This window comes from Diplotaxodon limnothrissa, linkage group LG4, assembly GCF_057381915.1.
Source record: "Diplotaxodon limnothrissa isolate DT_005_m linkage group LG4, D_limnothrissa_male_GT1.1, whole genome shotgun sequence".
NCBI classification, from domain to species: domain Eukaryota; kingdom Metazoa; phylum Chordata; class Actinopteri; order Cichliformes; family Cichlidae; genus Diplotaxodon; species Diplotaxodon limnothrissa.
In genome coordinates this window covers 15,318,475-15,335,646 of record NC_140599.1, presented here as the reverse complement: position 1 = coordinate 15,335,646, position 17,172 = coordinate 15,318,475, and the positions used below count along the sequence as shown (strand labels likewise).

General features: G+C 40.0%; 1 protein-coding gene across 1 annotated transcript in view; it reads right to left on the bottom strand.

Annotated features, from left to right (window-relative positions):
- Positions 1 to 2,843: 2,843 nt before the first annotated feature.
- The window catches only part of LOC146633487 (uncharacterized), a 15,113-nt gene continuing 784 nt past the window's right edge, over positions 2,844 to 17,172 (bottom strand). Inside the window, exons 3-17 of the mRNA XM_085352291.1 lie at positions 15,639 to 15,975; positions 15,335 to 15,437; positions 15,077 to 15,212; positions 14,110 to 14,219; positions 13,694 to 13,953; positions 13,303 to 13,526; positions 12,964 to 13,074; positions 8,741 to 11,662; positions 7,326 to 7,473; positions 7,038 to 7,143; positions 4,786 to 4,942; positions 4,452 to 4,538; positions 3,972 to 4,113; positions 3,734 to 3,816; positions 2,844 to 2,900 (exon numbers count right to left, since the gene is read on the bottom strand). Coding sequence (XP_085208417.1) covers positions 2,844 to 2,900; positions 3,734 to 3,816; positions 3,972 to 4,113; positions 4,452 to 4,538; positions 4,786 to 4,942; positions 7,038 to 7,143; positions 7,326 to 7,473; positions 8,741 to 11,662; positions 12,964 to 13,074; positions 13,303 to 13,526; positions 13,694 to 13,953; positions 14,110 to 14,219; positions 15,077 to 15,212; positions 15,335 to 15,437; positions 15,639 to 15,975 — 4,983 coding nt within the window. The remainder of the gene's footprint in view (positions 2,901 to 3,733; positions 3,817 to 3,971; positions 4,114 to 4,451; positions 4,539 to 4,785; positions 4,943 to 7,037; positions 7,144 to 7,325; positions 7,474 to 8,740; positions 11,663 to 12,963; positions 13,075 to 13,302; positions 13,527 to 13,693; positions 13,954 to 14,109; positions 14,220 to 15,076; positions 15,213 to 15,334; positions 15,438 to 15,638; positions 15,976 to 17,172) is intronic.

The window sequence follows — 17,172 nt, the reverse complement described above, 5'->3', positions numbered from 1 at the left end:
TGTGGGTCAGTGTTTCCCAAAAATAAAGCTTAAAAACATGTTTTAAAAAGCCCTTAGAAATGCTCTGCTGATTACACTAATTAATTAATAAATACATTTTAGCATACATAAATCTTCAGGAGCTATCTGAGCTGTGTTTGAGTAATATGAACCAAGTCTGTTTAGTAAGACAGTTATTTTAGAAGTAATTAGAAGACTGTTTCTACCTTGGAAGAGACACACAGTTTGATCCTGAGCTGTGCAGCAGCAGGTTTTTGGTGACCAGACACCCTGGCTTCATCCTGTAACCCTAACAGCTCGGCTATATCTACACACGGGATGTCCTGTGAGTAGTTAAATGAACATTTCTGCATAAACATAAAGTCTAGTCAACTTTTTTATGCTTTGGAAAGATTTTTTTTGTTCTGGAGTAATGTATGCTACCGGTATGTTGCCTGATCCAGACTAGCAGGGGCGTCAAATATAAATCCCGGGGGGCAGAGGTAGCCCAGCAAAGGCATAAACTGGAAAATATAAAGGAGGGCATAAATTTTTGGACTTTTAAATTTATTTTTACAAGTTTTACAGCTTTTTCTTCTGATACTTAGCTTCCCCTCAGTCATTCACACTACATCGAAATAGTTAATCAACAGATAAACAATTAAATGACACAAAAGTTCCTTTTTTTCATTGTATACTAAATTTTGTTTAGAAAAAAGAAAAAAAAACATCAATCAACTAAAACTTTATGTTTTATAAACATGGAAGAGTCTGGCCATTGAGCGACCAGAATGTTTTCTGTGTTTCAAACATTTATCATGCGGAAAAACTGAGACATGCTGTTGAAATTATACTTCTTTATCTTATATTAGGACATCATAATTTATTGAATATGTAGTTAAATGTCTTTTCACTGACAGGAAGTGGAATTTCACTCATCCGGTCCACTTAAGTGTAAAGTGGTCTGTATGTGGGCCTCAATGTAAAATGAGTTCAGTTAACTTTATTTTTTTGCGTCATTTGTCCTCAAGGGGCAGTTTCCAGGTAACATTATAAGATCACTAGAGTCACATTTTACATGCTGAGGTCAGATGCCTCTAATGGTTTCTGTTTAGGTTTGGACACTGTGTGTAAGAACGTAAATAAAAACATAATGCAATGAAATCTCATAAAAACATTAGAAGTTTAAATGTTTAAGTGGGTAATTTTTAATTCGATGGTAATAACACGTCTCTAAAATGTTGTGACAGGACTGGGAAAATCGGCTGGAAAATTAAGTGGTGGTAAAAAAAAAATTCAGCAGTATGAGGAAGTTTGAGGATCATTAGGTTAAATTAGTGATTGGGTATAAAAAAGACCGTCTTAAGAGAGGCAGAGTTTCATTAAACTGCAAAAAAACCCTACGTCTACAAATTATGGAACCTTTTCAGAATAATGTGTCTCAATGTAAGATTACAATGACTGTGAATATGTCATCATCAGTACAGAGAATCTCTGCATTCTGTTTTTAATCACATTTTACACAATTTTCTTGCTTTTTAAAAAAAAAAATTGGGCTGTACTTTACATCAGTTAAATATAAGTAAATCTTTATTGCTCTCCACTTGTTTTAATTTGTCTGTTTAAGGCCATCATTTTCTTTTTTCTGATTGATCAAACAATTTAATAAATCACTGATAAAATCAACAAATTCACTGATTATAAGTGACTAATAGGGAACAAAGGAGGGAACAACTAAGCTGTAGTGCCTCTTCACCTCACTGTGCAATACCTTTTGTGCAATACTTTTGTAAATAGTCAACAGTGCAATAGACTCAATACTTGAAATGTGCAATTCACTTGTATTTTTATTTTTATTCCTATTTATTCTATTTATCCCCTTCGTATATTTTATTTATATTGTCTCTGTATTTATATATATGTGTGTGTGTATAACTCTGTAACTTCTGTCGGTGCTGTGCTTTTTTGGAAATCGAATTTCCCAGAGGAACCCACCCGAGGGATTAATAAAGTTCTATCTTATCTTATCTTATCTTATCTTAATAGTTTTAGTTCAGCTGTCATAACACAGCGAGACACAAAATAGATGATGTGTCGCTGTCACAAAAGGTAAGTCAGATAGACAAGGAGACACATAAGATCTAAGCAATATATAAGCAACAAATTATAGTAAGGTGTAAACACTGTGCTTTGGTGTACTGTTTAACAGATCATACAAGGAAACCATGTTTCCCTTTCCTCCTTTCATTACCAGAGTTTATGTTAAATGATATTACCCCATTCTAAACTGTTTTTCTTCCTTTTGCAGGGTAATTATGATTTTAAAGTCCCTTTTTCTTCCTGAAAGCGTAAGATTGTGTACATTGTGTGAAATCCAGTCAGTGTTATTTTGTTTGTAGGAAAAATCAAAACAAGCACAGAAACACTGACTTTAGTTAATGGTTGTTTAAAAAATAAGAAAACAGAGATCCACATTATTTTTGACCAACCTTGTTTTACTTGAAAGCTCATTTATTTGAAGTCATAAAGCAGCTGTTTCGAATAAATATGAAGGTAATAAAAGTACAGTAGCATCTCTTCTCTTTCAGGAATGTATTTCCTCTGCTGGAAGGGTAAATGTTGCGTTATGTGGCCTATAATGTCAAATACAAGTGATCCAATACGCTTATGTGAGCTGTGTTTCAATAAAAATACAGTTTGTCTTTAAGTTACAAAACCTCTGTGTAATGCACTGAATGCATGTGTAAAATGACCTGTGTTTGTTGCGCCCTCTAGTGTCCTGTTCTGATCATTCAACACACAAAAAGGTTATAATAAAACAGATTTCTGAAAAGCTCTGATGTCAGCTGGTCATCTTCTCTGGATCAGAATGACTCGAACAGCTTCATCCTTTCTTGGACAGAAAGGCCCTCTTTTAAACTCTGAGGAATGAAGAGATGCACAAAAATGATTTAAATAATAAATCTTATCTGTTAAATGTCTTTTGTCATGATAGAGGGCAAAAGTTGTAGTCATGTGATAGAGAAAGTGAACCCCTATAAAAAAACCCTGACTACACCTCTTCATTTAACTACTTGAACCATCTTTAGCGGCAATAACTTGAAGTAATCAGTCTCTGCATGACTTTATCAGTCTCTCACGTTGTTGTGGAGCAATTTTAGCCCACTCTTCTCTACAACATTGCCTCAGTTCATTGAGGTTTTTTTCACCTTAGAATAGTTCATGGTAGAATCAATGAGTGCAAGATGCCAAACTCCTCATCCCTCCTTCACCGTGCTGGCAGTTGGTATGAGGTGTTTACGATTATATGCTCTGTTTGGTTTTCTGGTGCTCTGCATTACGGCCAAACATCTCAATTTTGGTGTCCCAGAAGTCTTGTGGTTTGTTTAGATACATCTTTGCAAACCTAAACTGAGCTGCCAGGAGTCCACGCTGGACGCCCACTCCTGGGAAGATTGTGGCATTGTGCTATAACACACCTGAATCCTGCAGACCAGCAAATTGAGACAAATTCTGATTACATGGAGTTGCTCACTCTTGCTGATGATCAGGTAAGTAGCAGCCAGAAGCTTTGATTAGCAGCTTCTGACTGCTACTTACCTTCTTCATTTCTATGGAATTAATAAGAGGAATCTGTAAGTGCGCTTTTTTAAAGTGTTTGCAGACAAGATTGCAACAGTAGAATCTACTTTTTAAAGATTTTAAAACTGATACTTTTGCTTTCTGGTCAAACTGAAGACGCATCAGCTCTTACCTTCGATCTGACATCTCTTATTTGTCGCACGAGGGATGATTTCTTTGGAAAAGTAGCAGTGTTTGTCTTTCCCTCAGAGTCATCTGAGGGGGGGAAAGAGGAAAGACAAAACAGTCTATACTTGAGTTTAACTTTATTACCTATGTGCTGATAAATGATATCAGGCTTCACACTGAGGCAGCACACTTTGTATGAATGTCACACACTTCACACTTTCACATTGTGAAACGTGTCTCACCGTGGCTTGGCCCTGCAGTGACTCTTCTTGGAGACCAGGTGGAGAACTTAAAATCTTCACCAAGCCTATTGACATGTTGGTGGGGTTCACCTTGGCTGTTTGTATAGGGGGTCTTGAGCCTATTCTCAGCATATATTTTGTCCTGTGTGACACACACACACACACACACACACACACACACACACACACACACACACACACACACACACACACACACACACACACACACACACACACACACACTTTGGATTAGGTTATATATATTACTACATACAGGATATTAGGTTAAATTGTAAATTAAACATGGTTGATGTGGATCACTTGTTTTTTTGGGGGGGGTTTGTTTTTGTTTTTTTGCTGTTATATTTATCCACTAATTCCAGTAAATAAGTAAATATAAAGCACGACATAAAAGTTGACATATGACAAAAGTCTAGTCTAACAAAGTTAAAAAAGATAATAATAAATTAAAATTACTACCATCTGAGCAATCTTCAACTCTTCTCTGAGAGAATGAGATTCCTGTCTGAGAAACTGAATTTCTGCCTCCCTCGACCTCAGAATCACCTGTAACATAGATTAATCGTATCAACACACACACACAGCCTATAATTTCCGTCTAACTATATTAAATATAAATGAGATGAGCAGATAAGGAACTGGACTATTGCTGTTGCTGATGCCTGTTTGGAATAATTAAACATACAGGAGCTGTATTTTCTGGACTCTGTTGTATGGACAGCAGGGAGCACTCCCTCTCTGTGCGTCTCTCCTGAGATGCTGATATAAGCTCAGTGAAAAGAAGTCTGTCTACCTGTTTCTTTTTGAGTTCCTGGTTTTCTTTTTGGCACTGCATCATTGATTTTCTCTCATCTTGCAGTTCCTCTCTGAGCTGAGAGTTTTCCAGGCATTTCTCGGTGTGCTGAACCGACAGCATCTCCAGCTCCTTCTGCAATAACTGGATCTCCTTCCTTTGATGACAAAGCAAAGCACAGATGATGACGAACGGGAAAGCAAGCAGTTGTCTCTTCCTCCATGATCTGCGCTGGTTTATTAATTCATGAATCTTATTGCAAGTAAAGATTGTGTTTTAAAACAGCTATTATAAAAGAATGTGTATTTGTCATTTGCCGTCTGTGTTTAACAGATTTCCAATGATGACCACTCTCATTACAGTTTTTTACAGACGCTAGGACACATTTCTCAATACTTAGGTCACTTTTGCAAAACTCCTCACACGGTGAGCACAACAGAAGTCTATGTGGGCTAAACTGAGGATCAGTTATCATTGTTTTGGCACAAAATGCATTCAATGACTACATCTCTCAAATTTCATGAATTATTTTCTCACTCAGACACAACAACTGCCAAAAATCTTTGTACGTACAGGACATTTTGCATGTGCTTACATACTGTTTTCAAAACTGTTAAACTTATGGCCAAAACAATAACACAATGCAAAACTTAAAAAGACAGCAAAATTCAACAACAATATTTTATTGAAACATATTTTAAATCTAAAAATGCAGTTTACATCCCACAGATTTACAATCTTGTTACAGTTTTTTCTGATTGCTTAAGCACATTTTTTGTAACTATTGGCTAATTTTGCAAAACTCTTCACACAAATAAGAAAACCTGTCACCCAATAATCAAAACATTGTAGTTCTCTTGCAAAAGCAAACACAGCTAGATTAACTCTTCACACCTTCGTAAAAATGGTGTTTCCGTATCAAACACTACACACAAGCCATCATCTACTAAGCACACAATGCGCCAACTGCACACTGATGGTATGAATACAAAACACATCTGGCTTTTGCTTTCTCTGCGCACAAGGTAGGCTATGTCAGTTTGAGCTCATACTTCTGTCATAGATCCATAAGCATAGAGGGATCCAAACTTCAAGTACTGGTGTTTATTCAAACACATCAAAACAAACACAAGTGTTTATTTCCAAGTATAGGATTATTTGCAACCGCCATAATGACTATATGGGTTACTTGGTCTGCAGTGAACATGCTTCCTCTGCCCCCAGCATCTGGTCATCTAGCAATTCTGTAAAGTAACAATTTCAGTATTTTTACATCAGTGGTATTGGTGTGTTTCTCATTGGCATATGGCAGTGCTACAAATCTTTGTGCGAAGTGACTGTACTCACCGATTCTCATTTCAAGATGTCCTTATGGTACTTGCTACAGTGTAGCGGCTCGAGTTAGGCTGGACCCGTTGGCCAGCTACCCTCAGGGTCATTCCACGGTTGATTACATGGTCCACTATTGTAGCTCTGATGTCATCAGTAATTCTATTTCTTACTCTTCCTACCCTTCCTCTCCCCCCTCCTCATCTTCCTCTCCCCCCTCCTCGTCTTCCTCTTGCTCCTCCTTGTCCTTGTCGTCCTCTTCATCCTACTTCTTCACCTCCACGTCCTCTTCCTCGGCCTCCTCTACTTCTCACTCTTTCTGCTCCCTCCATTGTACTCCGCACACACAGCTTACCTGTATTATAGTGCTTAGGCTGATTGCAAAGTGAACTAATTATCTAAAAAAGTTTTCACATGTGAAAGTGTGCCAGACAGTTGGCAAATTAGTGTTAATGATAGCCATACATGTGTATACTTTTGCTAGGAGTGTGTTGGAAATTTGGTAATTGAGTGTTGTGCAGTGAATTGTGCCTACCGTTTTGCAAAGTGTGTGTTACAAAATTGCAAACTGAGTGCAAAGCAGTTTTTGTGCTTTTAGTTTTGCAAACTCAGTGAGTGGTTTTGCTATAAGTCTGAATAGTTTTAGAGATTGTGCTACAGGAATCACAGTTAGGGTTTAAGCATTCAGAAAAAACTGTAAATGAAAATGATGTTGCACACAGAGGGAAAAAATAGCACGAATTAACCTGCAGTTCTAGAAACATTTCATACCATTAACACTGTTACCTGCTCACGATATGAAGTACAGGTAACAAGTACAAATGCAGTACAACACCTCTACAGTAAATGCTGCAATAAAATACAAGCTGGTTTTTTTGGGGGGGGGGGGGTTGGCAAACATTTTGAAACCACACGTCACTCACTCGTATTCGCCGTGGAGCAGCGTGACATCATCGCTTTCCATGATGCGCTGGGACTGTCTGCTTTTCTCTAGCTCCAGTTTGTGAGCCCTCCTCATTGCCACAATAGCTGTCGAGAAGCAGAACTTACTTTCAGTACTGCCTTGGTGGAATTATTCCTATCAGGCATAACTCTAATATAGCATTCTTACAACTAATTAATCAAATGTATTATTAATTAGTATTAAACACAACTTAGCAATAAAAATGTTTTGACAACAGTGCATTTATGTTCCATGTTTTCTTGCTTGCCTGCCATTGTCGCGGCTGTCTCCTCCTGCAGGAGCTGCTCTTTCTCCTTCAGAAGTTCAGCCACCTCCTTCTGATGCTGCTGCTGCAAGTCTTCTATCAGATCCCTGTGCATTTCCTCCACAGCAGTCAACTCCTGTTCACAGGAAGCCTATAATGATATTTAAAGGTGGTTGTTGTGCGATATGAGTGGCTCTGTGGTGTGACGGTTTTCACATTTGCCTAATAGGTTTAATTTTAGGAGGATACCCAAATCCATCGGGTGGTGTGTCAGGAGGGGGAGGTAGCTGCTGCAACGACCTTTGTGAATAAGAGAGCAGCCAAAAATAACTTTTGTGCTTGATATAGTCTATATACACTCAAAACGGCTTTCTTAAACATAACAAAGAGTTAACTGTACTCAAATGGCCTCCACAATCGCCACATCTCAATCCAGCAGAGCACCTTTGTATCAAGTATTTATTTATTGTCATTGTCAAAGAACAATGAAATTGCGTTTGGAGCTTCTGTACAACCCGTTAAAATAAATAAATAAATAAAATTATAGTGTACTATAAATTATAGTAAAAAACAATTTTCCACAAACTGCAGACAATTTTTTTGTTTCCTTGCCAGCTTTAGTCAGGCATTGGAAAAATCTCATTAAATACATTTTTTTAAATCTACCAAGATACAAATTTTTATACCCTATAATTAGTTTGGGATTTGGTGAAGCAGGAGATTCGTGTCATGGATGTAAAGCCGACAAATCTGCAGGAAATGTGTGATGCTGTCACATCAATAGGGACTAAATTTACATCACTGTGAATCTGTGCCATGATATAAGGCAGGTCTGAAGGCAAAAGCATGCCCAACTCTGTACCAGCCTGGGGTACTAACAAAGTGGCTGATTATTATATATGTAAAGTGTAGAGAAATCTACACCAGGAGCCATAACACTGAAACCAGCAACAGGTAAAATCAGTATCATTTATTTTTTTAGAATTCAATGTTCTGCTGAGAAATCATGGATGCTGCGGTATATTCATTGACTAGCTGGGACCACATCCTCATTTAGATTTAACAGCATTTCTAATAGGTAATGGCAGATGGAGTAAGCATGAATTGAGGGGAAGGCAGAAGTCAGTGCTGATTTCCCAGGAGGAGAGAAACCAAAATCAAGCAGGTGGTTTTACAGTTGTGGCTGATTGAGTGATTGTATTTTTACTTTTAGGAATAGTGTTTGTTCCATAGTTACATTGTAGCCTTGCTAATTCTGATGTAACCCTAATTGATTTAAGGCTTCAACTAAGTAAAGTAATGAATAAAGTGATGAAAGTAGAATTTGAACTTGACAGAGAAAAATAAATCTGTAAAATGAATTTTAAAAATACATACTTTAAGACTAATTATCTCACGTGATGCAAAGTCTTGGTTACCTGAATGTTTTCCAAATCTTTCTTGTAATTCATTTGGATCCCAAAGTCCTCCTCTGTTTCCCGCTCCATCACACTCTGCTCTGGTAGACAAGATGTATTTGGGATGTAAAGAGGTGCCTCTGTGCGGGATTTGCTCTGTTTCTCTCTGGAAACACAGGACTTGGTGTAGTAGCCATGTAAGTGCTTCATCTCCTCTTCGTGGATCTGCTGCAGTTCCTTTATCTTCTCCTGAAACTCGCCTTCCAGTTTTTCCACTCGTTCTGCATGATAATCCTCAATCTTCTGTATGTCTTCTAGGAGTTTCTGGTTCCCGGTCTCTACTGATATTATCTTCTTTTCAGCCAGCTCCAGTTCTTTTCTCAGCGCGCCGTTGTCTTCTTGAAGCTGGCATATTGTGTCATTTAAGGCCTCCTGCTCCTCTATTCCATCGTTGCGCTGCTCTTCCAGTTTGTTCACGTCAATTTGAAACTCCTGCTTTAAATCCATGTACATCCGCTCTGACAAATAAATTAACTTTGCGTGGTCCAGCATACATTTTAAGTCAAAGGCAGCAGCTTCCTTCCCTCTATGCTCCATGTCATCACCACCGACAGGTCTGCTGTCACCAGAGTTTACCAGGCAGAGCTGGTGTAAAAATGTAGCCCTTCTCTGCAGCCGGGATATTAGCCTCTCTAACCAGTCTGGTTTTTTCTTTTCCTCCATTTTTTTGTTATCTGATTGGTCCTCTTCTTCTGGTTCTTCCAAGCCCCTGGCATCTTCCTGCAGTCTCTCCTCATAAGAAGCCAACTCCGAGGGACTGATATCTGCCAGACCCGTCATTCGGTCCTCAGCGTCTTTGCTGTTTACTGGAGTCACACCCTCGTACTGTTGATGAATTTTTAAGGCAGCATAAATTAGCTCCTCTTCAGCACAAACTGTACAGATTAAACTTTCTAAAAGTTCATCGCTGTCACACCCTGTTCTCTCAGATCGCATCCTTTCTTGTGCTTTTAACGCTATTCTTCGAGCGATTATGTTTTTGTACCTTTGTGCCACATCCCCCTCATCGTTTCTTGATATTGAGGTTATCTGACCATGTTGGCTCTGAAGGACAGACACGATTTTTTCTACTACGAATATTTCCCTCATTAAGCACCTCTCAACACTTCCACCCTCATCCAAAGAGGACCAAGTATTAGTCGGTTTACTCATGTTACTCTTAGCCCCGGCTGATTTCTCTTCATTGAGGATCTTGCCCTCTCCTTTGCTGACATTATATGATTCATGCTGGTGTTTCACTGCATCTTTCTCTCCTTGCTGAAGACAGGCAGCGACCGTAGCCAGCTGTTTCTCCAAGTCTGGAATATCGAGGGGACTAGCATGAAGTCTCTCTCTGCAGGCCTGTATGATGTTCTGAGCCACCTGAAACCTGCCGACTAGCATCCTGCAGCGATTCTCTGTCTCTTGGGCAAAGCGCTGGCTCTTCTTGGCCTGATTGTGAAGAAGTAGACTGAGGTGCTGGGTAGTCGCTCGACTCTGGGTCAGCTGGGAGCAAAGCTGGGGGTCCCGGCAGCTGATGTGACTCTGGTGTTCCTCCAGCCTTTGTGTGATGTCTCTTAGCTTCTCCTCCGTTACATAAAGCTTGGTTTCAAGCAGCTGGATTACAGACATAAAGCGCTCTGGGTCATCTCCTGCAGTGATGAGGTATTGATATGATTCATCCAGTGATTTTGGGCCATTTTCTGCAGGTTCTTTAGAATTCATCAGGCTGACATCTGCGATATTGGACCTGTTAGACAACTGGTAATTGTCTATATCCTTTTCCACATTGATATGCTGTGTTGCTTGCTGTTGCCTCTTGTTATGCTGAATAGTCTCCGCTGAGTTATCCTGCAGCTGAGAAGAGGCACAGGTGCATGCTTTCAGCACCTCATTCAGTTTCACTTCCGTCTCCTCCAAGCTGTTACCCAAGACTTCCATCTTTAGCAAAACTTCACTCAGCTCTTGCTCCTTCCTATCAAGTTGTCTCTCATATCCTTCTCTTATGTCCTGCGTATCAGACTCCCTTTGCTGCAGTTTTCCCAGTGCCACCTGCAGTTCCTCACAGACTCTCTCATACGTGTGCTCCAGGTTGTAGTAGTGCGTTTCTTCTGTTTTCAAGCGCTCCTGCAGCTTGCCCACCTCCCTGTCTGCCTCTGCTAACTGATCCTGCAGCTCAAGGCAGCGACGATCGAGTTGCTCCCTTTCCTCCTGGAGTCGCTGTATGGCAGATATTGTACGTGCCAGCTCTTCCTGAAGCTGCCGTTGTGCCACCTCGATTTCTCTCGTCCACGTCTGGGTCTTAGTGAGACTCTCCACCTGCTGCTCAGACCTGTCCAGTTTCTCCTGGAGATCTTGTGAATGCTGCTCAGCCTGCGCCAGGCTTGCCATCAAGCTCCGTCGCTCCCTCTCCTGACTTGCTTGAAGAAGCATGAGGTGCTTCTGTAGCCGAGCATCTTTTTGAGCCTGAGTCTCTTCATAGTTATGAAGCTTTGCTGACACCTCATCAAGATTTTGCCGCAGCTTCTCAGCCTCCAGCTGAAGGTTTTGGTAGCTATCTAATTCCTGCTGAAGCTGTGTCAAGCGAGACTCGGACTCCCTCCTCTGCTCCTCGCTGATGTTCAGCTGGGACTTCAGTGAGGTCACACAGCGCTCCCACTCCACCTGCCGCTCCTCAAACCTCTGGCGATCTTGCTCGATATGGGCTTGTGCGAGTGCAGTGGCGTCACCCGTAACCAGCAGCTGAGCTTGCTGGGCTAAGAGATCTACTCTTCGCCGTAGTTCTGCCTCTCTGGCTTCCTCCTGACTTCTCTTTTGTGCTTCCAGCTCAAAGCGAAGGTCCTGATTTATCTTCTGCAGTCGCTGTAGAGCCAAAGATTGCTGTGAAGATGAGTTGGTGTTATTCTACAAGACAAAAGGTTTTGATTAAGAGAAAACTTTATATTGTATTGTATTGTATTGTATTGTATTAGGGCTAGAAACTCTGACAGAAAAGAAAAGTTAACGTTTCATGGATGGAATCTGCTGCTTTAAAGCATTTTAACTTGGAAATTTGCTCAACATTTAAGGATGCACCGGAATATAAACTGAATATCACTACTAGCCAACAATGCCCTTGCTAATTGATACTATCATGGCATTTATCAGTGTCCATGGCTGATGGTTAACTGCTAAACTTCCCTGGTTTTGTTCCAACAAAGAGGGAAATCACTATTTATTTAGTTATTTATTATTTGTTTATTTATTTTAATTTAATCTTTACCTTTTATTTTTCAAAGGAGACCTGCCAAAGAATCCACACCAGTATGAAAGGAAGTCAACAAGTAAAAAGCTACTTTCGACTGTTGCATTATTCATGAACAGTCAGCACAGCACACAGCTCAGCACGTTTGGATTGACATATTTTACAGAACAAGCTGCCTGCATGTAAATTATTTAACTGTAATCAAGCGCATTTAAAAAAGCAGCTTGTACATGTGTTTTCTTAACAGATACATTAAGACAGGCCCTATTTCAAACTCAGCCTAACCTTCCCTTTTTTCAAGTGCTCAATATGCTCTCTGAAGGAAAGTCTGCCATCGGGCTAGATATATGTCACGGTCCCGGAGTCAGATTTTGACTTCTGGACTTGCGTTTTTGAAAGTGTAATATAACGATGTCTGTCTGAATATGTTGTTTTCTAAGTTATGATAAGTTTTGTGTTTGAGCTTCAGTCTGCTGTTTATGTTCTTTGTTCTATTTTCTGTGAGTTTAGTTTCATCTTTTGTGCCTCCTTTCAATATCCTGTAACCCAGTTGTGTCCCAGGTCATGTACCCATGTCTGTCTCCATTCTCCCTCTTTCTTTGTGTGTGTGTGTGTGTGTGTGTGTGTGTGTGTGTGTGTGTGTGTGTGTGTGTGTGTGTGTGTGTGTGTGTGTGTGTGTGTGTGTGTGTGTGTGTGCTGGCCTTTCCGCATTGCTCTGATGAGCTTCTTTGGGCAGCTTCATAAGGAAGCAACAGTGGGTTAGTCTTGCTGGGTTGTTGCCTTGAAAGCAGACAGTGAAGCTCTACTCTTGCTCTTGTTACAGTTTGGAATTATTGTTATATTCAACAGTCTGTCCCTGTGCACGGAGTCAGGTGTGGTGAGCTGACTCGTGTGGATTCTGGGAGAAAATTGATATAATCTAGATTTAAATAGAAGACTTAAGGAGTCTCATGCATTATACCTGTGCGCCAAAGCAATCCCTTGAATGGATCTCTTTCTCTCTTTGCAGCTCGTCCTGCAGATTCCTGTTTAACTGCTGGAGTCGAGACAGTTCCCTCTGAGTTTGTTCCAGCTGATAAAAAAGAGTAATAAACTGGATGTGTTCATTTATTCGACTGATTCATTCATTCATTTTTCTTTAGTAGATTAAAGATATCTGTATTGATGTTTCCTAAAAATGCAGACCAAAGATCAGACTTTTGTACCTATATAAGTTGGACTCTGCTTTTTGGTTTGATGCATAAGAAAATATATCACGTGTGTTCTTGTTATTGTGGTGGAAATGCAAATACAATCTCACCTCTTTGACAAGTTGCCCAGTTTGCTGCTCACATGCCAGAGTTTCCTCAACTTTTGTGCAATCACAGGTGCTGTTTACCTGCTGGTCTTCCCTCTGGAGACTCTGTTTAGTCTGATATTCACTTGCAGTCTGCATGTTCAAACTGTCATTCACCACGTCCTTTGGCAGCACCACTGAGCTGAGACTTTGGCATTCTTCCCACCCTTTGCACAGAAGACCACATGCTTGTTTGTTTTTTTTAAAAAAAGAAAAGTATATATATATAATATGTTAACATACATTCTGTTAGATTCATATTTATGGCATGTGTCAGTATAACTAGATATGATTTTAGATTTCACAGCAGATCATTGAATAAGTTACCTAAGTCTGAGTTCGTTTAATGGCTCACCAGTTTGTGTGGTTCCACTAAGAAATGAGCATTGGTGAGCAGCTGTGCCCTCCTCCTCCACCTGGGATGGAGAATCGGTAGGAGCTGGAGCACCAGGTGAGCCAGGGAGAAGAGACAATGAAGCGTTTCCATTGACTGAGCTCTGCACTCTTTCTACCTGCACTTTGGAGTCCTCTTTTTCCTGCTGCTGATGTGAAACTTCTCTCTGGTTGCTCATTCCATGTTCTTGCAGCTGCTGAGTCTCCGGCTCTGAAAGAGAGCTGTGAGTACAATTTAAGTAAATTCATCTACTAAGCTTGATTATAAGTATTTAGACTATCATAAACCTTCCAAAAATCATCCCATACCCACTAGAATATATATTAATATAATGCAGCACTCCAATGATGCAGCACTTATCTTTTAAAAAAGTCTACCTTGTGTTGTCATGTGTAAAACTGGGCCGCACGTTCTTGAACACTGCGTGGACCCAGTTCCGTTTCATCCCAGCAGTCATTGCACACAGCGTGTACACCCCGTCTGTGGTCTGTGAAAGTGGACACAGTTTTTATCACCGAACCTTTAAGGATTTTTTTGGCTTAAAACGGTTTCCCACTGCAGTGACACCAGTATCTTTACTTAAAATGTTGGATGACTTTGTTATTTTTCTAGAAAACTTACAGGGCTGTGATAAATTTGGGTTTTTGCATATTTGTCACACTTTAATGTTTAATATCAAACAAGTTTTCCTCGAAATAAACGATCATCACTTAAAAACTGCATTTAATATTTCCTCAACTTATCTTGGACTAATATTAAAATTTGTTTAATGATCTGAAACATTAAAGTATTACAAATGTATTAAAAAAATCAAGAAGGAAGCAAATAACAAGCTGGATTCTTGCTACCCAGCCCATGCACTAATGCACAGATGCTTGCCCTTTATTGTCAGTTTTGTTTTATGCAGTAACTGCTCATTTAAATGGTAAATGGCCCAAGGACACAACGACCGAGACTGTCGGCGCTCGAACCAGCAACCTTCCGATTACAAGACGAACTGCAAACTCTTGAGCCACAATCGCCCACATTTAAGGACAGTAATGGGAGTTGTAGTGTAATAAAGGTGTTGTCCTTTCTCAAAAATAGTGAATGGTGCAAAGCCAATGACAGATGCCTGTGGCACAGATTTAATAACCTGAATAACTCCAGCCAGGACCATTCCTACTGTCTAAATATATAAATATGGATATTTAAATTCTTGGGTTTGCCTTTATGTGGAGTGATTTTCAACCCACTATCATAAGATATTTACAGAATGGTCTGTAGCTCATCAGCATGAGCGTGTTAAGATTTAAACAGAAAACTGTCATATATACATAAATAAGATCTCAAAATTAACAGTACCAGTTTCTTTGCTTTGATGCAGTGATGGTGTTGTGCACTGGTGGAAACCAAAGAGGAGGAAGGCTCTGCTAGCTGAGGGGAGCTGCTTGTTTTCATTCTGTCAGCATTATTTCCATGGCATGGCTCTTTGCTACCTCTGATTAAAAACATAAAAGCAGATGGACAAAACAGGAAATACTGACTGCAGACCATATGTAACATTTATTTTTCATTAGAAAAACAGCAGCATTTCAGCGTTTTAAACGAATTTAACCAAACCTGATTTTCTCCAAAGAGGAAGACAACCGACTAGAGTTCAGGGTCTTCTTCCCAGAGGCTTGTCCTTTCTTAGCTTGTGACTTCCCTAATGCACCGTCTGACTCTGACATAAAGGCAGCAGTGAAGATAAAAAACAATCTGTGAGTCCTTTTCAGTGTATTTATCATTATTTTCTTTCTAAATCAGCAACTTCTTCATCTTTAGATTAAGAAAACTATTTAGGAAGTTAGCCTTAATGGATAGTCTGAATATTTATTTTAAAACTAGAAAACTAGACACAAAGATGAAACATGCGTGGCGTTACCTTCTCCGGCAGATTTCTGGTCGAGCCTGTTGAGAGAGCGGCTGCTTCTCATGAAGGGAACAGCAGAGAGGGAGGTGGTGTGGAGGGATGAAAAGCTTCGGCTGCTGCAGAGGCGGGGACCTGCTCTGGCTGTGTGGGATGCTTGTCTGGCAACCGGGTGACCAGCAGAGCCCGGGTGGCTGAGGCTGCCTCTTTTCAAACTCCCGCCAACTTTACTAACAGCTGCAGTTAAGTTGCTGCCTCTGCCCAGGCTGCTGCTCCGTCCGCTGCTGACACCGGCTTTAGACACACTGCTGCCGGCCTGCTTCCCTCCAGGTGCTGGTAGTGATGTGAGGTCCTACGTAAGTGATAGAGAGAGAAAACGGAGCCTCAGTGGTTGTGTGAGGAGAAATCAATCACAAAATGATGAAGTTCTGCATGTTTTTCACTTATATCTCATGTTCACCCTCCCATCCTAACTTCCCGTCTTTGACACACACAATGAAGAGCACAATTTAATCCTGATCGGAGCTCTTAATTTGCTTAAGAACCATCTGACGACACTGCAACCATGAACACGCACACACACACACACAAGCTGTAAACTTAATCACACTTGAGCGCTTGAGCGCACTCAGAGAGCCAGCAAATCTATTCCAGTCTCAGTAGATGCACCCTCACTAACTGCAGAGGTAATGAATCTGCGGCTGGATCTCACGACAGAGAAATCAATTAGAAGATGCTCGACTAAGTCCTGACTTGGCGATATGTGCAGGTTTTAACTGCACCATGTTGATCTTTAGCCATTAATGGCTACGTAAATCAAAATCAAATGCGTGAAAATCTCACAAAAAACAAAAAACATGCACTCAGTCTGAGGGAACTGTGCGTGGTTACACAGTCTGAGACTAAAGAAAGGGGTGCTGTTTCAACTGTAATGTGTATCTGCTGCAGATGATCAATACAAATCATAAAAGGAAATACTTGTTTTGTTTTGTTTGTGAGCATAACACAGCACATTCTTTCACTAAAAGCTTGGCAGTGCGGTTTAATGTCAAACTCATTTACATTGTGGCCCACATACAGCCCACACCTCCCAGTGAAACACCCCTTTCCATCAGTGTAAAGTAGTTAAACTGCACATTTAATCCCCGAGTTATCTAAATAGAACAAAAAAGAGGTGCACTTGCAACAGAACGGCTCGTTTTTTTTACATGATAAAGAAATGTTGCTGTAGTTAATGAAATACATCTGTTAGCACGACTCTTTAGGCTTAAATTGTAAGAAATAAATGTTAAAGCTAGCTTGTTGTCAAGACAACCCTGTAATTTTAAAACAAAACATTTTGGTAATTCACAGAAAATTTCTTATTAGATTTATTTATTTTACTGTGAACACATTTAAAAAAAAAATTCTATTGTAGATAGTGAAAAACAGGAACTTTTCTGCAATTTCATTCATTTATGTGCTCCTTTAAATTTTCCAAAAACATCCAGTGGACTGGATTCGAGTATTTTCCGGGATACTTCTAGCCTCCAGGCCTAAGGCTTGCTAC